Raw genomic sequence first — 21328 nt, 5'->3', positions numbered from 1 at the left:
TGCGGTGTGGAGAAGGAGGTAGCCCGTGCGGGTCACTATTATACCGGATGGGCATCTATCGGTGCGCGCTCAGCGACAGTTCGGCGCACCGCGGCTCCCCTTCCCCAGCCTCATGGCTTCAGGGGTTACGCACTCGGCCTGACGGCTACATGCCATGGATCTTGATAAGGCGGAACACGATTCGGTTGTGGGGATGTGGGCGATGTGGGACGTGTGGGCGACGTGGGCGGTGGAAGGTGGGGGTGGGCATGTGGGCGTGTGGGCCCAAACGCGCAGAGGTGTGGGATGAGCTCGTGACGCTTCCTCCCAAAACTCACCTCTAAATGGATATTAGGAGGCGCCTCGAATCCGCTAACCACTACTGAAAGACCATGACCATCCAGGAGGCAGGAATTCCCATTATCGACTTTGACGGCTTTGGAGACGGCACTGGCGAGGTGAGCTACTGTTGAGAGTTATTCTAATTCAGCGCGCCAAACAGATCAGCGAGGACTTTTATGCAGCATGCCGCGACATCGGTTTCGCATACCTCGTAAACACGGGAGTACCCCAGGACGAGGTCGACGCAATGTTCTCATGGTCGAAGAAGTTTTTCGAGCTCCCGTACGAAGTCAAGATGACCGCACCGCATCCCCCGCGTGGGGACCAGCACCGGTACGTTGCTTTGCTTTACGTAGGGGAGCTGACTCCGAGCGGATACTCTGGCGTTGGGGTTGAGCAAGTGTCGCAGATGGTCTTTGACGAGGCCAGGCTCCACGAGCTGCGCGGCAAGGGCGCCGATTTCAAGGAAAGCTTCGACATGGGTGCGGCCCTCTTCCGCCGAGCTAACAGAAGGCTCAGACCACTCGCCGCGTTGCCAGAACGTTTGGATTGAAGAGCATTACCTTCCTGGTTTCCGGGCCGGTTGCGAGCATTTTATGAGCATCGGGCGCGCCCTGCAAATGAAGGTGCTGCATGCGCTTGCCTTGGGCATGCCGCACGTCCCGACTGACTTCTTCGACCGATACCACACGGACGGGGACAACCAGCTTCGCCTGCTCCACTGTGAGCTTATACCTGCTAGACATACCTAATCAGATCCCTCAGCTCCTTGGAGCGTCTTTGAGTCGGGCGAAAAAGGTCGCATTGGCGCGCACACGGTGAGCACACACACCACACCCGCTGATGGGAAGGATTTCTCGACGTGCACTTTCCTATTCCAAGACGACGTGGGCGGACTCGAGGTGGAGTCTCCCTCGCACCCCGGTATATTCATCCCGGCCCCGCCCATCAAGGGTGCAGTTGTATTCAACATCGGCGACTTCCTCATGCGCTGGAGCAATGACGAACTTCACTCGACCCTACATCGCGTACGAGCACCGCCACGTCGCCCCGAGGATGAGGAGATGACTCGGGAGCGCTTCAGCATCCCCTACGTACGTCTTTCTTTATTTGATCTGACTCCAGTTCTGCTCCGCCAACGCAGACATGACGATCGACGCGCTCCCTGGCACGTTTGGACCCGAGAACCCGAAGAAGTACGCCCCTATCACAGCTGGAGAGTACGTTAACATGCGCCTCAACGCAACATACGTTGGCTCCGGTATCAATGGCTCGGCTTAATGCCCGAGCAGAGCTTGCTTTCAACTCTTAGTACAAATAGGCGATGTACCAGCGTTTTGTCGGAAACTTGATATGAGGGTCTCATGAATGCCATGCTCAACCAGTGAGAGACCGCCGGTAATGTCGAAGGTAGCACCGACGCCGGGCAAGACCTCCAGCGAAGCAGCACGGTCGGCTGCCCCCACTCCAACACTAGCGATATCGGACCCAAGGCTTCCATCTCATTAAGCCCACTTCACGAGGTCATGCGCGCAATCGCGGCATTTAACAATCGCTTATCGGCAATCGGCAACCAGCGGCTGCCCACACCCACCCTCCCCACCCTGCTTCGCCCACATCCACATATGGTGTATGACATGTGACATGTTGCATGTGGCACCATTTGACAATCACGCAGTTATCCCTCTATGCAACAACTGACGGATGACACGAGGAGTGAAGCCTATCGTCCAGTCGCGAACTGATAATAGATGCACCGCTGGCCGTGTCACCCGAGCGTCACAACCCCATCCCAGCGTCACAAATGGTCACTACCCTCGAGACCCCACCGTCTCACATTACCCTACCCTCGGGTGACCGCATGCCCTCACTGGGTCTTGGGTGCTGGCAGGCCCCTCCGGAGCAGCTCTCGCGTGCTGTCGCTCACGCCCTCAGCGTAGGCTACAGGCACATCGACGGGGCCACTGTTTATGCCAACGAGGAGGCCTTGGGTGCAGGGGTAGCGGCTTCAGGGGTCCCCCGGTCCCAGATCTGGATCACCACTAAGCTGTGGAACAGTACGCTATCTCGGAAGGAGAGCTGACGGCAGCCGACCACCGTCCTAAGGACGTGCGTCCGGCCCTCGAGAAGTCTCTAGCTGCTCTCGGGACGGAGTACGTCGATCTGTGGCTGATGCACTATCCCTGTGCAATGGACCCGGACACAGAGGAAATCAAGGTTGTCGATGTCGACTATGTTGAGACCTGGAAGGCGATGGAGGCTTGCGTGAATGCCGGACTCGCGCGTAACATTGGCGTCTCTAGTGCGTCACGGTAGGGTTGATCTAACCTAGACTTTTCCAAGAGCGAGCTGGAGCGGCTCCTCGCTGCCGCGACCATTAGGCCTTCCAGCTAGAGCGGCACCCTTACCTTCCACAGAACGCTTTCATGGCCTACCACCGAAAGGTTTTGGTGAGCACCGTTACAGGGCTGACTTCAGATCGGGATGCACGTCACGGCCTATTCACCGCTCGGGAACACGAATCCGTCGTACGCAGACCAAAACACGTTGCCGGCGATCCAAGAAAATGAGGTGGTCAAAAGCATCGCGCACAACTATGGTATTAGCTCCGCTAACGTGCTCATCAGTCTTCAGCTGTCGGTGAGTGATCAGTTGGGAGATGAGACCTGACTTGTAGGAGGGACACTCTGTCCTTCCAAAGTCGGTCACGCTTGGGCGTATTGAAGAAAATCTCAATGTTGTCTCCCTCGCCCCCAACGATATTGAAGCCATCTACGAGAGCACAAAGGGGCTTCGACACAGGTATTGCGATTGGTCGGACGTGATTGGTTACAAGTACTATGCGGACCTGGATGACTCTGATTAGCCATACTTGTTGCCGAGCGAAATGCAACGGAAATTGGGTGAAATGATTGCCAGGAAATGCAGGCCGCCAAGTCTGCAGAATTGTGACAGACATTCGTGAGCCTTCGAGTTAGTAGGCGCCAAGGATGCTTGGATTACAATATGCTATGTACATTGGAAGGACTTGGACGGCTGAACGCGTTCGATGTCATGGAACATACTACCGATACAACGGCTCTGGGCCCCGCGCCAGGACGCCCAATAAAACACTCTTCGACTCGTCCATGACGCCCCTACCCAACGTACCAAGCAAGTGTGCGGCGTATGCCAACAAACCACCGCAGCGATTCTTGCCTTCAACGTGAGAAAGGTAGGCAACGTCATTTTCCACGCGCGAGAGGTACGCGAGAGCTCCGCGACGTGCCAATGATGGCTCAATCTTGATGCTTTCAACGGCAGGGTCTTCCGGCACTGGCGACGTTCGGATTATGTAGGGCTCGTCAAACACGACACCCCCATCGAGCGAAGTCGAGTATGCCCAGATCACCACAGACGCAATGTACTGCTGTCAGTGTCTGTGCAAAGGGGAACTCACAATACACCACGGAACTAGGCTTGGAGCGGTCTGGAACCGCACTTCGTGGGACCACTTGAACAGCTGCGTGAGGACTGGTGTGAGCCCGCCCACTTTACATGTACATACGCTCGATAGCTGTCGCACAGCTGTATGTCCCGTCTTCGCTGCGCGCCCACTGCGTAACGTAGGTGCTAGCGTTCACCCACTCACCACTCAGGACAGGGCGTCCAGCAATATCTGCGCCGTCAGACCAGTGCGCGACTAGAACCTACTTCCAGCGCCGGCGTAGATCCTCACCGCTTCTGTGTCCGTGAGGAGTAGGATCCGACCTGATGTAAGCTTACGTCTGAGCCAGGTTTACCCAGATGCGCTAGCGGTACCCCTGACGAGGAGATTGACATATCGTCATCTTCCATCTGCCGTGCAGGCAGCCGAATGTGTTCGCGCAGAGATTCGAACGCACGACACAGGAGACTTTTCCAATGTAGGATCTTTGTCTCGCGCACCATGTTCAAATCGCCGAGGTCCCTCCAAAGAAGTGTCCAGCTTACGCTGACGAGTCCATGAAGCATGATCCAGAGGTGTGTCTTGGACAGGTTGGGCGCGACGGTCCCACGGGCGGCGATCTCGTGAAGCGCTGCACGGAAGCACACTGGCTGCACCGTACTTCGCTGCGCGTCTGACCAAGCGAATGGATCGGGCGCCGCCCATACGTCGTCCTGGCAAGGCCAGTCAATCTGGACGGAGAAAAAGTGCACTATCAGGTAGTGCCGGAACAAGGCTGCGTTCTCCGTGTCCATCATGAAGGCGAGCCAGCCGACGCGTTTGCGCTCTTCGTGCTCCACCCATGCCAGCCAGTGATCGAGGGGATTGGTCGCGACTGGGCTCGGGTGTGACGTAAATGTCGGGAGAAACGAGCCGGCTAAGCGCGCCATCACGATGGAGGACGAGTGAAAGATCTGTGCAACCGCATGTTCCTTAACGCTGCAGTACGAGCGCGAGAAGTAGTTTGTGAGCAGAATTGTCATGATCGTATGAGGCGGAGCGCGGGGTTCAGCTTCGGCCATCTGGCGTGAGTACAGTATGCGTGCTATACGCACGTCGCAAACACGATTCCGTAATCGCTTGTGGAGCTTCATCGCAATGTTGAAGCCGGCGCGGTCGTCTGCGAATGCTGTACCAATGCATAACATCGTGAGGAGCAAGTCAGGCGGCAGACGGCGGTAGCCGAGTGACGGTCGATGCACGATGGGGTATAAGGGAGCGAAGTTGCTGTCGTGAGCGGTATCCATAACTTCTGGGCTCACAGGAAGTACATCTCGAGGTAAAGTTTCATCTGTGCGATGCTGAATGCCGGCGCGGCGAAGTAGTCCCGCTCGGGGCCATCGAACAGGTCACACATCTCTGAGCGAGCCTGTTCGTCGATAAGTTCTTTCTCGGGAGGCAGTCGCCAGCCAGCCTTGTCCCACGTCTCTGGAAAAGCAGGAAAGGGTGGGCCGCCGGCATGCGGCGCACGCGCGGGATAGGAGCGTGTTTCCTCGTGCGAGGTTGTATCGGCGACTTGTACAGGCTCCACATTCGACGTCGAAACGGGGCGATTTGCGAATGATTCCTCCCGAGAAGGCCATGTCAGCGCCATATTCGGTGGAGGAGCCTCCAATCTCGCTGGACCCGCTGATGGTGTCCTCACATCCCAAGCAGAGATGTTCTCGATATTTGTCATGCTAAATAGCCAGTTGAACAAGTGGTCCATGCCGCTGGCGTTGGTGGGATCACCTGCGCCCATGGGTACCTCAGCTATCTGTGGAGAGGCCACCACAAAGGCGTCGGCCCCAGCGTCAATGTCGCCGCCGGGTTGACAAAGGTGAGCGAGCGCTGGCCGTGGGCCAAATGTGCATGGGTCGTAATGGTCCGTTGTTCTTTCGGATAGAACAAATGGGGCGCCCACGCGAGTGCCCGCGAGAGAGCGGTTACCTCTCAGAACATCATACGATGCTGCATCTTCTCGACGAGGCAAGCGGCCTATATCAATGGCGTCCGTGCGCTGCGAAGTCACCAGAGATGGTGGAGACATTGGCAGGGTGAAGGTGGGTGATTCAATATGCCCTTCGTCATCGAAGTCGCTACTGCTGGAGAGGTAGAGGCCACGATGCGAGGAGTCCAGGCGCATGTCTGAATGTGGCATATCCAACTCGCGAGGCGGGGAGTGTTGGCCAAGGTTCCGTTCCCGGATATGATTCGTGGCATCGGCAGTCACGCTATCAGCAGACCGCTGTCTCCGCCGCTTGAGGTAGGTTCTTGCGTGGGTCTCTGTCCCAGAGCGCTCACGGGATGACCGCGCCTTGCAGGAGCTCGCGATGTGCCGCCGGAGCACATCTCCCCGTGCGAACCCCTTGCCACACGTAGGACACACGGATTGCGGCTGTGTATCTGTCAATCAGCCCCTCGTCGCAAATGACGCACGATTCAGCTCGTGCCGCTGCAGATAGTCACGCCGCGTGTAAGTCTTCGGGCAGTGCGAGCAACAATAGGCCGGCTCGAGTGCTGGCGCGGATTCAGAGGGGTTCGTCGATTCAGATGACCTCAAGGTCATGCTGTGGGCATGTGTAAGGAGGTGGTGAAGTGGTCAGGTGGGGGTGGAGAAATCACAAACTGGGGGTGGGCGGTGACAAGCTCATGTCTGGTGATGAGTTCAACTGCACGCAGGAGGAGATACGAAGGAATGTGGGCGGAGCGTAAGGTGATGTGGGCAGCCAGCATGTGGGCATGTGGGCGTGTGGGAGAGCGCTCAGTTTCTACTTGTCTGCATTCCCCATCTCACCGCCCACCCCCTCCTTGCATACAACATGAGGCAACTGCAGCCTTGGCCACCGCGGTCCTCGCAGGCAGCTGCTGACCGTAAACGCTGGGGCTACTAAAGCTTCCCACTACTCACAATGTTGCTCCCAATCTACGCTGACCAGAATGACCATTCCGACGGCTCCTTCACCCAACGCACCCTTGCGCATCGGTGTCGACGTGGGCGGCACAAACACGTGAGTGCTCCTCCCCCAACTCTGACCCCAGGGATGCCGTGGTCCTCGACCTCACCCCGGGGTGCGCAAACTCCGTGCTCGCGGCGTGCAAGGCGCCCACCACGCCCGACGTCACGCGTGGTATTCAAGCTGCGATCGCTGCGGCATTGGAAAAGGCGTCCGTGGATTGCGGGCAGATCCAGGCCGTCGCGATTGGGACGACAAGCTTCGTGAACTCCCTCGTCGAGCGGGATGTCGCCAAGCTTGATCGGGTAGGCGTCATCCGACTCTGTGGGCCATTCTCCCGCCTCTGTCCACCGTTCGCATCATTCCCCTACGAGCTTCGGGCTGTGCTCGAGGGCCCTGTCTTCTTCGCAGCGGGCGGGCTCCAAGTTGACGGCTCAGAAATTGTTTCCGTAAGTCCTTTACGATAGCGCACTGCAAGCTGACTGTAGGTGGACCCACTGGAGATCCGCGCGGCATGCGCCGAGATGGCGCGCCTCGGCGTGCGGTCTGTCGCGATCTCCGCTTGCTACTCTCCCATTGACACAATGTATCGCCAAGAGGAGCTTGTCCGGGACATAGTGTCCGCAGAACTGCCAGGCGTGTACGTCACGATCTCTAAGGAGGTGGGGAATATCGGGCTTCTCGAACGTGAGAATGCCACGATCCTCAACGCGGCACTGCGCACCTTCGCAGCTCGCACCGTGAAGGGGTTCCAGGAGTCGACGGGCGCGCTAGGCCTCACCTGTCCGCTCTTTCTCACTTCTAACGACGGGACTCTTATGACGTGTGCGCAGGCGGTACGGTTGCCCATTCGCACCTTCTCGTCCGGCCCAACCAACTCCATGCGTGGGGCCAACTTCCTCGCAGGCCTCAGCGGAAATCGCGCTCGCGAGACTGCCCTTGTCGTCGACGTGGGTGGAACGACAACGGAAGTGGGCGTGCTTCTCCCGACAGGGTTTCCACGGCAGGCAGGGGCCTTCCACCAACTATGCGGGGTGCGACTCAACTTCCCCATGCCGCACGTTGAGTCTATCGGCCTTGGAGGTGGGTCGCGTGTGCGCAAGCGCGGCGGCAAGACTACCGTTGGCCCAGATTCTGTAGGGTACCGCATTACCGAGGACGCGCTGTGCTTCGGAGGAGACACCCTGACCGCAACCGATATCGTCGTAGCGGCTGGCAGGGGCGACTGCATTGGCGACGCACAACGGGTGGATCATCTTTTGCAAGATGATGTCGTGGCTGCGCAGGCCCGCATAAAAGCCATGATCGAGCTCGTCGTCGATACCATGAAGACGAGCGCGACCGACATTCCGCTGTATCTGGTGGGTGGCGGTGCCATTCTCGTGCCAGACGAGCTGCATGGTGTCAGCCGCGTCCACCGCTTCCCGCACTACGAAGCTGCTAATGCTGTCGGTGCGGCCTGTGCGCAGATCTCCGCCATTGTTGACACATTTGAGGATACGAGCAGCAGGTCAATCTCTGAGGTGCAACGTATGGTTGAGGCAAGGGCGGTGCAGCGCGCGATCGCCAACGGCGCCGACGTGGCCAGTACTGTGGTGGTCGAGAGCGAAGCCATCCCGATCGCGTACACTACTGGCCGATGCCGATTCTACGTTAAGGCTGCTGGCGAGTGGACAGGCACGGCAGTGCAGGACGAGGACTTTTCAGAGGAGGACGAGACACCGCCGCCAACCTGGGATTCTCAGACCCCTGTTATCGCCGCCACGACTGCCAACGGCAAGCTGGCGCTCCCGGTCGTCGACCCCATCCTTACCGCCGCCGACATCCTCGAGTACCGCCCCAACGTCCAGGGCAGGGAGTGGTTCCTGTCGGAGCTTGACCTGGAGTGGATCGCAACCGGCTGCTACATTCTTGGCACAGGAGGTGGGGGCAATCCGGCGACGACAATGCTAGCTGTGCGCGAGCTCGTGCGCAGCGGCGCGAAAGTGCGCGTGGTCGACATCGACTCGCTTGGCGCCGACAAGTCCGTGTGCTGGGGTGGGGGGATCGGCTCGCCGGAAGTGGTCCTCGAGCGCCTCGACGGTGGAGATCCGGCTGCAGCGATATCTGCACTTCTCGAGTTCATGGGGAAGACGAACTGCGCGGCCCTCGCCGCCCTGGAAATTGGCGGCAGCAATGGCATGTTCAACATGCTTGCTGGATCAAGCCAGTATCTGAATTTGCCGATCATCGATGGGGACTTTATGGGACGTGCGTACCCGACTGGCTGGCAGACGACGGTGCAGGTGTTTGACACGAGCGAGCGGGCCGAGATGACGCTTCCGAACGCCATGGTGTCGGGCGACGGCTCAGACATGTTTATGACGACTGCGAAGCACTACAAAGATGTCGATCGGGTTCTACGCGCCGCTTGTGTCGAAATGGGGACCCACGCCAACGTGGCGTGCCGTCCATTGCCGCGCGCATTCTGCCAAGACAGTCTTGTGCGCAACACCGTCTCACAGTCGTGGCGGCTGGGTCGGGCAGTCTCTCTGGCAACCAAGCAGTCACGAATCGGAGACGTAGGGCGCATCCTGGTCGATGCGGTAGGGGGTAGCGCCGCTGCGCGCGTTCTGTTCGCGGGCAAGATTACGGCCCTCGGGCGGTATATTCACAAGGGACACACGTATGGCGAAATCACCGTGACTGCTCTTGCGCCGGGCGAGCAAGAGGAAGACTTGCAGGGCGAGACCTTCTGCGGTACAATGAGGATTCCGTTCAAGAATGAGAACCTTTACTGCAAGCACCTCCTACCGTCCGGAGAGGAGGTGGTGGTCGCTGGCGTGCCCGACCTCATTTCCGTCTTAGATGCGCAGAACGGTCTGGCACTCGGCACACCAGAGTACAAGTACGGCCAGCGGGTCCTAGTGCTCGGCATGACAGCGGCGCCACAGTGGACTGGCACCCAGAGGGGTCTCGACCTCGGGGCGCTGCCTGCCTTTGGGTATGATATCCCCTACGTCGCCTTGGGTGAGTATGTGCGTCCGCGTAGTGTCATTGAGGAGTATGGCTCGTAGTCCGTAGAGTTAGGGCCAAGTCCCCGAGACCAAAAGTTAGCTTGAGCAAAGGTTGGAAAGCGCGTTGTTGGCAAGAGAGACATATGAATAGCATGGCCGGCACTTGTTCGATCACTGCGGGGTGGGATCAGATACATTCCGCGGAGCGACAAGGCTCCGCCCCCACATCCATCCCCCGAGAGATGTACTCAGTTCATTGCCACTCGACTCACAACGCCAAGTACGCACTATGTCGACGCCCACGCTCTGGCCATATCCCGAGGATGTGCCACACCTCCTCGTCCCGCACCTCCCTTACCCTACGCTCACGAGGCTAACTCGCGTGAACACGCTGTTGAACATGCTCCTCACGCCATACCTATACCACACAATGATAATCGACGACCGGCACCGCGGCCTGCGCCTCCGCCGTGCCCTCCAGTCCCCTGGGGCCATTCATACCCGCGTGCTCTACATTGACGCCCAACACTCCTGCGACGAGTGCCACGCCGCGGGCCCGCCCAACCTTCCCAACCTCTCGCGCGTCGTCCTTACCTTCGACCGCGGCGTCTCCCTCACGAAGCCCGACGGCGTATGGCCCGACGACCCGTGCCGCACCCTCTCGCGCGCACGACCCGAGACACTGGTCGTGCGGGTGCGGAATCACTTCGTGGACGCCGTCTATCCCGCACTGCGGCATCATATGCGCCGTAAAGTGTACGAGAATGCCGACGTTGTCGTCTCGACGCTGGTCACAAGCCGCCAAGACATTCAGCCCGCACAGAGGGGGTGGCAGGGGCATGCCACCCAGATCCTCCTTCCGGCTCCTGACATCGAGGCCGCACTGGCATGGCGCCGCTTGAGGTGTCTCGCGGAGCACGCGGGCTCGGGCGAGCACACGCTCACCCTGGTTGGTCTCGAAGCATATGGCGTGCCAAACGAGGTCTTGGAAGAGGAAGAGCGAGTGTACGAGAAGGGGCGGCTCGAGGCGAGTATTGTGAAGGAAAGCGAGCCTCCGCCAGTCGTGGAGGACGAAGGAGAATCTGAGCACGCGTTCCGAGGCGAAGTCGCGCGGTCAGCGAGAGAGAGGGCACGGAAACAGGGGCACGATCCTGGGCAGGTCGAGGCAGAGGTAAAGCAGTGTTTGGGAGGGCTGCGTCTAGTCCGTATGACTGAGTATCTGCGTGGGCGTGATTGGGAGGGCGAGGTGCCACCGACCATGGCTCTCAAGGTGATGCAGGAGCCGTAGTATGCAAGTGATATGGAGTAGTGCTACAGTCTTAGGCTTCGCGAGTTCCTTCATCTCGTTATGCATGACTTCCAACAAGCTGCGCGTCGCTCTGGCCACCGGTCGCGGCTCACGCTGGCAAAAGTGGGCGAGCAGTTCGAGCTGAGCACGTGACCTCGACTTACTCTAATATTTCACCGAACAAGCTCCAGTCGGTGGACCGACACGATTTGATTCCGGCTCAAACCACAAACTCCGAAGCCACGTGTGTTAGCGCCGACAGCGTCTGGGTGGATCCTGAACTCGAGCCGGGCGAGGGTGGTCGACCTCGAAGCTGCGGCCAACGTCTTCCTCAACCTTCAAAACACTTACACAGTGGGTATCCACCACAGCCACACAGCCAGCGAGGCCAGCGAGCGCGCACACATTTGCGGCGACGAGCACTGCGACGACCATCTTATTACCCTCCCTTCCGACTTATCCATCCCCCATCCTCTTCGCACGCTCGCTGCGCCTCCGACTTGGCACACAACGACAAAAGCTCACTCCAGAAATGACCAAGAAGCGCAGGGGAAACGGCCGTAACAAGAAGGGACGCGGACACGTCCGCTTCCTCCGCTGCTCGAACTGCGCGCGTGCCGTTGCCAAGGTGAGCCACGAGTCGAAGGTTTGCAGGTCTGGCTCAGTGTGGTGGTGGAGCGAGGATCGAGGCTGGCAAGAAGGCGGCGAGCGCCATGACTCAGTCCGGCGTCTTTTGCATCTTGGATGCTCTCGTGTCCTGCCGCCCTGTCATCACCGACCAGCCTGCAGACTAGCAGCACATCTACATGACAGCCCCCACTAACCTCCAGGACAAGGCCATCAAGCGCAACTCGGTCAAGAACATGGTCGAGGCCGCCGCCGTCCGTGACATGTCCGACGCGTCCGTGTACGCCGAGTACGCCCTCCCCAAGCTCTACATCCGCCTGGTGTACTGCGTCTCGTGCGCGATCCACGCCAAGGTTGTGCGCGTGCGCTCGGACAAGCCCAATGCCATCAACTCGCGCAAGAACCGTGCCCCGCCTCCCCGCGCCATCTTCAAGGACGGCAAGCGCGTTAACCCTGCCGTCGCGGCCGCCATCGCCGCCAAGCAGGCCCAGCAGCAGACTGCCTAAGTCGGCCTGGGATTTGGGACTCGTAGCGTGATGAAGTAGTCCTACACTGAGCAAACTCGGGCGGGGGAACAATGTGGGAATGGAGATGGGGACAGTGGGTCAGGAATGAGCTGCGGAGCTTGGTGTCAGCGGCGAAGAAAGTTTGAGAGCGCAAGACTCTGCGATCGCGAGCGGCGTAGGAAATCACATTTTTTTGAGGGTCACGTCTGTCCTGAACCTTGGAGGTCACCACTGGGGCGCAGCAAGTGGCGAGCTATGGACGACACAGTCTCTGCTCATTAACAAGTTGCATATCCTTACGTGGATTGACTGAAAGCGGCCCACTGAGGCGCCGTAACCATAAACAAGTAACATACATCCAGACCTCTACAGCTCCCCCCTCGCCACCCGAGCATTCACCTCCTTGAGGTGCGCTACACTGCATCCGCCCACACTCGGCTTCCCCACGCTCCGATACTTGCGGGGGAGCGCACACCCCTGCGCGGCACACACCAGATCTCCGGGCTCCGCGGCCTCGAACCGCGGCACATGCTCCTCGCCCACGGCGATCCACGCCTCTCGCCCAGCTTTGACGCCCACACGCAGCACCACGTCCTCGCCATGCATGCGCGACACCCAGCGCACGGCGTCGGGCACGACGCGCGCCTTGACGGGCGAGACTTGGCCGCTGCGCGGCGTGTCCGTGTCGTCGAGCTTGGTGCGTGAGCGGCCTGTTTGCGCGCGCAGCAGGCGGTTGATCGTTTGGTCCTGGTGTCAGTGGGGAAGACGGGCAGATAGTGCGCGGCGCTTCGGAGATGCAACAGATGATGGGATGAGAGCGCGATGGGCCTCGTTCTGCGCTGCACTCCCGATCATCCACTCACCTGTTCGTCCTGCAGACGCTGCTCGTTCTGCCGCTTGCGCCGGCGCGCCATCTCCTCACGCTTCTGTAGTCGCTCGGCCTCAGTGAGTTCAGGCTTGGGCTTGGAGAATCCGTCTGCCGTCAGCGCTTGCCTCGAGATCTTCTAGAGTGGGGCCACCGCGGGCGTTATACCATGTCAACCTCCCTCGTCATCGAGCAGCCTCCTCTTACCCACAAAACTCCCGTCTCCCCACCACCTGCCCTCACCTCCCCCTCATTCGACTCACCAGGAAGCGCCATCAAATGGCTCTCGCCCTCCGTCAACCGCGCCCTCTGCCGTGCCGTCATCTTGCTGGGGCTCGGCGCGCGGCTCCCGCTCTCCTCCTCCACCTCTTCTTCCTCCACGTCCACGTCCTCCGCCTCCTCCTCCTCCTCCTCGTCCAACTCGTCCTCCTCCTCCTCTTCCTCCTTCGCGCTCGCCTGAGCCTGCGCGACCGCCCGCGCGCTCGCCTTGATCGCCGCCGTGCGTGTGCTCCGCTGCGGCTTGCGCGCCGGCATGCGCAGCCGGATCTTCGGCCGTTCCGGCTCGGGCTCGGGCTCGGGCTCCGGCTCAGCCTCCTCGATCTCGGACACTGCGTCAGCCACGACAGACGGAGACATACCGTCCGAGTCGCCGTGGTCGTCGTCGAGCTCGTCGACCGCCTCCGAGTCGCTCTCGCTGTCAATTACGCGCGTGGCGCGGCGCGCGGCCGAGGGGATCGCGGGCATCGTGTCGGCGAGAAAGGAGAATGAGAATGAGGCAGGTGTCAGTGTATGCGCGTTGTTGGTGGTGGCCAGGCACGGGTGGAGGTTGCGTCTGAGGATCTGAGGTGGGGAGCTGGGAGATGTTGCAGTGTCGGTAGTGTGGGTGAGCTACAGAGACATGGAGATCGGAAACCGGGGGATGCATGCACGGCGTATGAGATGTCAACAGCTGCGCTGCATCCGTGTCGCTGGCATGCCCAGCGCAATGTAACGATTTGTTGTCGCCGCGTTCGGCGGCACCGAATTTTCCTCCGCACCCCGCCGTTCATCTCCCCCTTCTCACCATCGCCACATCCGCCATCGCCACCGCCAACATGGATTTCTCGCAGTTCAACCCCGCCGAGCAGGCGCACATGACCAAGCTCATCGAGCGCAAGCAGGTATGTGGTCGAGGTGGTTGCGGTCGGCGGATGGCGGTTGGTTGGGCTTGGCCCCACCACCCACCGAACGGCAGGAGACACCGAGACAGCTCCGCGGCCGTACACCCTCCCCGCGGGCGAGCATGCATGCTAACCCCCAGATGCAGGACTTTATGCGTCTCTACTCGGGCTTGGTCGAGCGGTGCTTCAACGCCTGCGCCCAGGACTTTACGTCCAAGGCTTTGACAAGCAACGAGGTGAGTGAGAAAGGCGGGGAGGCGAGAGACGGTGAGAGCAAGTGGCAGCCGGGCGATCTGCATTGGCAGAGGAGGGTGACGGCGGTTCTACTGGCCCCTTGGGCGTTCGCGCTGGATGCTAATGAGCCGGCAGGCTGGTCCGCTAGTTTTGGTGGGCTGGTCTGGTCGTTGATGGCCAACCTGTCCACGAGCTGCGAGCATTTCATCCACTCATCTGTCTGCTGGCTCGGCGCGTGGTCCGCGGTTCTTTCTGCCCGCGCCTCGTCGTCTCAGCACTAACCCCAGACTACCTGCGTCAACAACTGCGCCGACAAGTTCCTCAAGCACTCTGAGCGTGTCGGTGCCCGCTTCGCCGAACACAACGCCGACCAGATGAAGTAGACATCATGTATGATATTGTGGCCGCGCTTGTCATGGACTCGATCGCCTGACAGCTCAGAAGACAATGCATATGATACGGTGGGGTCACAGTGACTGATGATGACACGCCTACGCCTCTGCCCGCAAACCTACTTGCCGGCGCGCTTGTTCTGATGTCAGCCCGAGTCTCTGCCTCTTCGGCGCTTGCGTGTACTCACCTTCCACCCCAAATAGCCCTCCCGCTCCTCCTCGCCCGCGACGCGGCGCGTGCGCCGCTGCGCCGGCTCCTCGGGCACCGCCTCGAGGCCCGTCTGGATCCGCCGGCGATGGAACCCGCCCTCGAGCTCCGTCCACCACATCTTGAGCGTGCGCTGCAAATCGAGGTCGCGGCGGCCCCGCGGATTCAGCCAGTCGTAAAAGCTCTTCAACTGCTCTGGCGTGTCGTACACGGCCCACTCGCCGGGGGCGAGCTTCGCCTCCCCCTCCTCGTGTGCACGCTTCTCAGCCAACGCGCTCGCGGGGATCTCGACGCCGAGGCCTTGAGTGACGTGCGGCAAGCCTTGGCGGCTCAGCTCAATGTCCAGCTCATCCGCGCCTTGGATGTACAACCGGCCAGTCCCCCATACAACCTTGCCGTCGTTGAGCAGCGGCGCTGAGCCGCCCCCGTCGAGCCACCACACGCGGTTGTGCCACCGGTCCACGCCGAGCGGGCGCGCACGCAGCGTGTAAAGGTGTCTGCGGAAGTCGCGTTCAATCTCGTGCAGCTTGGCCTCGAGTGCGGCTTCCTCGTCCTCCAGCCGCTTGCGGTCCAGCGCAAGCTGGCGCGCCTCGGCCCGAGCAGCCTTGACTTCCTGGCGCTCTTTGGCCGCAGCAGCCGCCTTCATTGCCTCCTCGGCCTCGCGCTCCGCCGCGCGTTCCCGCATCGCCCGCCGCCGAGAAGCACCTGTGTTCCGTTCTGGCATGGGCGAGGAGAAGCGCGACGGGTTGTCGTCGCCTGCCGCCGAGTCCAACTCATCACGCTCGGTGTTCGTAGCCGTGCCGTTCGCGATCCCGTTCGGTGAGTGCAGCCGGCTCTCGGCCCCCTCCTCCTGCTCGCCGTCCTCATCGTCCTTCTTCTCCTCTTTGGGCTCGAGGGCTTCCCGTTCCGCCCGTCTGCTGTCAGCTCCTTCCCAGCAAAAGCACTTACACTCGCTTGTGCTCGCGGCGCACCTCCTGCTGCTTCTTGCGGACTTCAGTAAGCTCGGACGTCGCCTCTTCCATAAAGTCGCGCACGACGCCAGTCTGCGCCACGAGCTCAATGAGGAAATCAATGATGTCGAGCTTTTGTGTGAAGTGCAGCAGGTTGTACCGCTTCTCCGGCTTGGCGGGTATGAGGCCGGTCGCGTTGTTATGGCTGGGACCAGTGGACCACGTCGGGCGCGTCGGCGCGGGCTTGTTCTCAAAGGTGAGGAACAAGATGAGGTCGAGATAGGAGGGGAAGACCTCCAGCGTCGCGCGGTCCCATAGGCATCCGATCAGCGCCTGCTCCCACCCCTTGCGGCCTTCGCGGTGCGACAGCTCCTTCCGAGTCCATGCGTCGGCCATGGGGGCTACGACGGGACGAAGCGTCTCGGCCGTCGCACCCTTAGTGCCCTCCCAGTAGTCGATGTCGTTCTCGGGCACCATGCCGGTGTAAAGCAGAGAGCGTACGGGCTCGTTGCCCGCTTTGAGGTCATTTGAGAGCGCCTTGACCAATACCGCATGGATCTCCACGAGGAGCGGTGGTGCGGTCGACCACTGGTCATTGTGGTAGAGAGATTGTTCGAAGTCGTCAATTGTGAAGGAGGAGATCCCGAGCGGCTTGCCCATAACGTTGAGGAAGCTCCACACCATGAGGAACTTTTCAAAGTGCTCGCCGAACGGCAGGTCCCGATTTGGCACGGGCTTGACCTCTATCCGCCCAGCCTGCTTGTCCTTCTCCTGATATTCGAGGAGGAAGTCTGGCGTCAGCGGGCACACAGCACCAGAATAGTCACCTTCAATGGGATACTTGATGCCGCGCGAGGTCTTCTTCTTAACCTCCTCCTGCTCCTTCGCCTTTTCCTCAGCCTCCTGCTCCTCCTGCTTGATGCGGTCGCGATCCTCCTTGCTTAGACCCTTGCTGGAACGCTTCTTCTTCGCTGGCTGCTCGTGCTCGGTCTCCTCGCCGTCGTGCGTGATGCCCAGCCTTTCATCGCGGTCGCGCTTGCGGCGCTCCATCTGCGCTTCGCGGTGTGCGGTGATCACGGCACGAAGCTCGTCCGTCATCTCGGTCGGAAGCCCGTACCGCATTGCGATGGGCTTCTTGACGATCCAAGGCGAGTAGATCGCTGCTTCACGGCCCACGCAATCGCGGATGAAGCGCTTGAGCATGGCGCGAGAATAGTTGATGCGGTCACGCCTGTCGTTAGTCAAGGCATAACGAGATGCGACTCACGAAATCTTGTCCGCCTGCACTTCCATCACGCTGCCGCCCCACTTCTCGTCACCCTCCCGTTCATGAGGGCTACCATTGCGGTCGCCTTCGCCACCCTCTTCGATGAGGCGGACCTGGTAAAAGTATTTCATTGGATCGTCGAGTTCGATCACATCATCCGGTTCCAAGTTCAAGTCCATCGCGTAGGGGTGACAGGGCGAGCCTCCTGGCGGTGGGTTGAGATCCTTCGGTGGGAAGGTCTTGACGACGCGCGCTAGATATTTGTCCCCTTGTACGTCGACGAAGACCTCTGGTTTGGTCAGCAGGTCCTTGTGGAGCCAACTCACTCTCATCGTTAAAGAAGCGGTTCAAGAAGCGGTCGTGGACCTTATCGGCCAAAGTGTCCAGCTTGCCCTCGACCTGGAAGTGGACCGACTGCAACACGGCCTTCTTGAGCGGGCGCGGGAAGCGGGCATGCAGCTGCTTGACCTCACGCTGCTCGTTGTATAGTGCGTCAAAGTACGAGAGTGCCGACTTGCCAGTGACTGGTCGTTAATTGTGATGTCTGGGGCCTACCTCCACTCACCTTCACATTGAAACACCTGCTGGTCGTAGAATGCGCGCCGCAGCGCGAATGTCCTGGTCCAGTCAGTCTCGTCGATTATAGTGCACTCACTCGTAGTCGAGGAAGATTTCGCCTGTTTCTGGGAGGTAGAAGCAGTCGACATTCTTAACCCGATATCCTGGCACAAGACTGCCATGTCCTGGTGGAGGTTGGCCTGCGCCGTTGGGAGGTGCACCGTTAGCCTGCAAGCTCGCGCGCGGCCTCTTTGGAACAGGTGCAGAAAGCGTTGGGTCGTGCAGAACAGAAATGAGCTTGCTCAGTTGCGCCTCGTCGTCGTTGGAGTCTTTGAGATGTTGGTCGGTAGACTCGGATCCCGGTGCTGACGCGCTTGGTGATGACTCTGCTTGTGCCGTGTTAATGGGCTGCACGATGGCGGAGAGAGATGGGAGGGGGTGCATGTGCACCGGCTTGCGCTTGAGAAGGGGCATGGTGGCGGGGTTGAGCTTGCGATGCTGGCGTGATCAAAGTTGGGCTAAGGGTGGGTGAGGTTTTGTTTTGCCCGACCACTCGGCAACTGTGCTAGCTCTGCCACACACCAAAGACGGGGAGTGGCACCTGGCACCTAATGACGAGGCGTCGTTGGGACACGAGTGTAAAGGCGGACAAGCGAGGGCTGGATGTTGTGGCTGGCAACGAGGACGGGATGGGGGGTGTGGTTGGACAAGACGGGTCAGCTATGCAGGGTGACGAGCGCGTGGACGCGATGGGGCGGCAATGTACAAGTCGCGACGGGGTTTGCGAGATGACGAGAGGTCGATACGAGGTTGATGATGGCGATGAAGAAGGGCGAGAGAGAGAGAGATGATGAAAAGAGATGGCAACGCGCGCGGGGCAGTGAGACGAGGGGGATGCGGCGGGGGGAGGAGGGGGAGGAGGGGGGCAATGGCGCTTCGGGCTACTCAAAGCCCACAGGCGCGGGGTGGGGGGTATCAGGCAGGGCCCACAGACAAGTCGTCTCTCTTCAGCAGTCTCCAGCGTGTCACTTGGCTTCCGTGCTAGCTAGATACCATAATGATCAGACAGGTGAGCGAGCAACGCGTCGGTGGAAGAAAGAGCTGTGAATGCATGCATGTTGACTGAGAGTGATGGAGGATTTGTTGTTGTGAGACGCGTTGATGATGGGGGGTGGAGGGGGTGGAGGGGGAGGAGGGGGACGGAGATGAGGGAGCTCATGTCCGAGCAATCAAGCAAAACAGAGTGTGCGCGTCATGGCCTCCACCGCTGTTCATGGTGCCACTTTCAACCACGTGCAGGTAATACCGTATTGCCGCTTGAGTGACAGCTGTCCTCCACCCCGGGGCCTGCGCCCTGCGCATGCGATGGCCTATGACGAAAGTCGGCGTGGCTGGAAAGCGGTTAGGCATGCGAACCAAATCAGACAAGGCATTAGGCGTTCAGTCACAATAATACCCCCCCCCCCTCCCCCCACCACCACTCACGCTCACTATCACTTTCATCTACCTCGCCATCCATCTGGCATCTCTCATCGGCTCTTCCACTCTCACCTTCCATCCCCCCTCCCCTTCCCCCCTCCCCACCCCCACCCCCATCCCCATCCCCGTTCCCCATCCATCCTTTCACCCACTCCGCTCCCCCTCGTCCTTTCCTCGCGCTCTTCCCCTCCGCTACTTCGCTCAACACCAACACATACCACTAACTCAACTCTCTCCGAGGTCGCTTTGTGAGTCTTGCTCTCCTCTCTCTACATCTCCCTCTTCCCCTCACCTGACCTCTCCTTCACTTGTGAATTGCATCCATCCGTCGACCTCCTCACCATCTCCCTCCTCCACCACCTCTCCTGGGCTCGCCGCCTTTCTCCCGCCTTCCTCGCTTCTGTAATCGACACTCGCGCATCACGCCCTCAACTTCTTGCCACGCCCTACTCATCCACGCGTCCCCGTTCCACGTCCCCCGTCCCCGTCTCCGACTCCGACCCTCTTCTGCACCCACACCCACACCTGTACTCCGTATCCTATACTCGGACCCGCATTCGCACTCCTCTCCGGCCTTCATTACCGTCCCACTGACAGAGTCTCACCTTGCGTCACCTTGCAACCCGCCATGTCGGACAACCCTGCAGCTCACAAGCGCCCCGCATCCCCCCTCCTCGAGAACAACAACGCCAAACGCGCACGCGAAGGCACTTCTTCCTCGTCTCCTAAGAAGGACGCTTCCAAGACCGTTGTTGACAAGAAAAAGAAGATGGACGACAATGTCGAGACGTAAGTCGGACTCGCCTGACTCGAGAAACTCTAGTCAAACTTGTGTGGACTAACACATATACAGTGGTAGCACCGGTGATGCCGGACCTTCGACTGGCGCGACCATCTCTGCGCCCCCCACCACGATCCCCGCGACTCCGGCGAAGCCTTCTTCGGACTCGACCCCCACGGGCCAGCAGATTTCTATGCGCGCTCTGATTGTCACCCAGGACGCCTCGATCATCATTGGTCGCGCTGGTGCCCATGTCAATGAGATTAGGGTAAGAGTCATTGCGCGCTGCGAGTGACTGACCGTGCAGGAGAAGTCTGGCGCCCGTGTCACCATCTCCGAGTCTATTCCCGGCAACCCCGAGCGGATACTGAACGTTTTCGGCGCACTCGACGCCGTTTCCAAGGTGAGTAGTGGCGCCTCGCAAAGGACAGAAAGAGAGTTTTTGCTGACATGTTTCAGGCGTTCGGCCTCATTGTGCGCCGCATCAATGACGAGCCATTTGACGTCGCATCTGTCCCCGGCTCGCGTGCCGTCACCATCAAGTTCATCATCCCCAACTCGCGCATGGGCAGCGTGTAAGTGTGCGGAGTCGACTGCGCTGACTCTCCAGCATCGGCCGCGGTGGCTCCAAGATAAAGGAGATTCAGGACGCTTCGGGCGCTCGCCTGAACGCCTCCGAGGTCATGCTTCCTGGTTCGACCGAGCGCATTCTCTCTGTCTCTGGCGTGGCCGACGCGATTCACATCGCCGTCTACTACATTGGTACCATTCTCCTCGAGTACCAGGAGCGTAACCCTGGCCCTCCTGGTGGTGCCTATCGTCAGCAGTCTGGCGGATACCAGCAGCCCGCGAGCGGCGGATTCTCTGGCCCGCCTCCTCGCGGCGGCGGCGGTGGCGGCGGTGGTGGTGGTGGTGGTGGCGGCGGCGGCGGCGGTAGCGGCGGCGCCCCGCCAGTCGACATTGCCAGTCCCGGTTCGGCAACTCAGCAGATCTTCATTCCCAACTCGCTTGTCGGTGCCAGTGAGTACCCTTTGCGGAAGCCCTTCTAACTCGCAGTCATTGGCAAGTCGGGTGTCAAGATCAACGAGATCCGCGCGCAGTCTCAATGCCAGATCCGCGTCACGGAGCCGGGAACCGCGCCCGGCCCCGGCCAGGTTGCGAACCCGGACGAGCGCCTTGTCACGATCACGGGTCAGCCCAACAACATCAACGTTGCTGTGCAGATGCTCTACCACCGTCTCGAGGCCGAGAAGGCCAAGGCCGCGCAGGGCGGGATGTAGACAAACGAATACTG

At 60.1% G+C, this 21328-nt stretch overlaps 10 protein-coding genes across 10 annotated transcripts; 7 read left to right on the top strand and 3 right to left on the bottom strand.

Moving 5' to 3' along the window:
- Positions 1–371: 371 nt before the first annotated feature.
- On the top strand, positions 372–1602 carry COLE_07868 (uncharacterized protein; the record flags this gene model as incomplete). Its single annotated transcript, XM_018426006.2, has 7 exons — positions 372–437; positions 470–654; positions 694–803; positions 835–1044; positions 1078–1139; positions 1173–1415; positions 1447–1602. The coding sequence occupies 7 exons, from the start codon at positions 372–374 to the stop codon at positions 1600–1602; spliced, it is 1032 nt and encodes a 343-aa protein (XP_018278842.1).
- A 523-nt stretch (positions 1603–2125) lies between these two features.
- COLE_07867 (uncharacterized protein) lies at positions 2126–3146 on the top strand (the record flags this gene model as incomplete). The annotated part of the gene is made up of 4 exons (XM_065626581.1): positions 2126–2378; positions 2411–2623; positions 2739–2961; positions 2999–3146. The coding sequence occupies 4 exons, from the start codon at positions 2126–2128 to the stop codon at positions 3144–3146; spliced, it is 837 nt and encodes a 278-aa protein (XP_065482144.1).
- Positions 3147–3385: 239 nt separating this feature from the next.
- Positions 3386–6335, bottom strand: COLE_07866 (uncharacterized protein; the record flags this gene model as incomplete). The annotated part of the gene is made up of 8 exons (XM_018426676.2): positions 3386–3727; positions 3761–3834; positions 3869–3979; positions 4015–4071; positions 4104–4809; positions 4843–5014; positions 5050–6172; positions 6206–6335. The coding sequence occupies 8 exons, from the start codon at positions 6333–6335 to the stop codon at positions 3386–3388; spliced, it is 2715 nt and encodes a 904-aa protein (XP_018278840.1).
- A 371-nt stretch (positions 6336–6706) lies between these two features.
- Positions 6707–9779, top strand: COLE_07865 (uncharacterized protein; the record flags this gene model as incomplete). Its single annotated transcript, XM_018423172.2, has 3 exons — positions 6707–6777; positions 6809–7172; positions 7212–9779. 3 exons carry the CDS (start codon positions 6707–6709, stop codon positions 9777–9779), a joined length of 3003 nt encoding a protein of 1000 aa, XP_018278839.2.
- Positions 9780–10008: 229 nt separating this feature from the next.
- COLE_07864 (uncharacterized protein) lies at positions 10009–11007 on the top strand (the record flags this gene model as incomplete). Its single annotated transcript, XM_018423171.2, has 1 exon — positions 10009–11007. The coding sequence occupies one exon, from the start codon at positions 10009–10011 to the stop codon at positions 11005–11007; it is 999 nt and encodes a 332-aa protein (XP_018278838.1).
- Positions 11008–11813: 806 nt separating this feature from the next.
- Positions 11814–12140, top strand: COLE_07863 (40S ribosomal protein eS26; the record flags this gene model as incomplete). Its single annotated transcript, XM_018423170.2, has 1 exon — positions 11814–12140. One exon carries the CDS (start codon positions 11814–11816, stop codon positions 12138–12140), a length of 327 nt encoding a protein of 108 aa, XP_018278837.1.
- Positions 12141–12506: 366 nt separating this feature from the next.
- Positions 12507–13749, bottom strand: COLE_07862 (uncharacterized protein; the record flags this gene model as incomplete). The annotated part of the gene is made up of 4 exons (XM_018423169.2): positions 12507–12887; positions 13004–13116; positions 13269–13613; positions 13644–13749. The coding sequence occupies 4 exons, from the start codon at positions 13747–13749 to the stop codon at positions 12507–12509; spliced, it is 945 nt and encodes a 314-aa protein (XP_018278836.1).
- Positions 13750–14099: 350 nt separating this feature from the next.
- COLE_07861 (uncharacterized protein) lies at positions 14100–14782 on the top strand (the record flags this gene model as incomplete). Its single annotated transcript, XM_018420831.2, has 3 exons — positions 14100–14165; positions 14306–14401; positions 14687–14782. 3 exons carry the CDS (start codon positions 14100–14102, stop codon positions 14780–14782), a joined length of 258 nt encoding a protein of 85 aa, XP_018278835.1.
- Positions 14783–14910: 128 nt separating this feature from the next.
- COLE_07860 (uncharacterized protein) lies at positions 14911–18248 on the bottom strand (the record flags this gene model as incomplete). The annotated part of the gene is made up of 8 exons (XM_018427522.2): positions 14911–14931; positions 14980–15913; positions 15948–16740; positions 16777–17180; positions 17217–17505; positions 17543–17740; positions 17782–17834; positions 17872–18248. 8 exons carry the CDS (start codon positions 18246–18248, stop codon positions 14911–14913), a joined length of 3069 nt encoding a protein of 1022 aa, XP_018278834.1.
- A 1979-nt stretch (positions 18249–20227) lies between these two features.
- COLE_07859 (uncharacterized protein) lies at positions 20228–21314 on the top strand (the record flags this gene model as incomplete). Its single annotated transcript, XM_018424983.1, has 5 exons — positions 20228–20302; positions 20342–20437; positions 20494–20609; positions 20645–21054; positions 21091–21314. 5 exons carry the CDS (start codon positions 20228–20230, stop codon positions 21312–21314), a joined length of 921 nt encoding a protein of 306 aa, XP_018278833.1.
- Between the last annotated feature and the right edge of the window lie 14 nt (positions 21315–21328).

Source organism: Cutaneotrichosporon oleaginosum (genome assembly GCF_008065305.1).
Source record: "Cutaneotrichosporon oleaginosum strain ATCC 20508 chromosome Unknown ATCC20508_contig08, whole genome shotgun sequence".
NCBI lineage: Eukaryota > Fungi > Basidiomycota > Tremellomycetes > Trichosporonales > Trichosporonaceae > Cutaneotrichosporon > Cutaneotrichosporon oleaginosum.
This window is presented reverse-complemented; position numbering and strand designations above follow the sequence as displayed.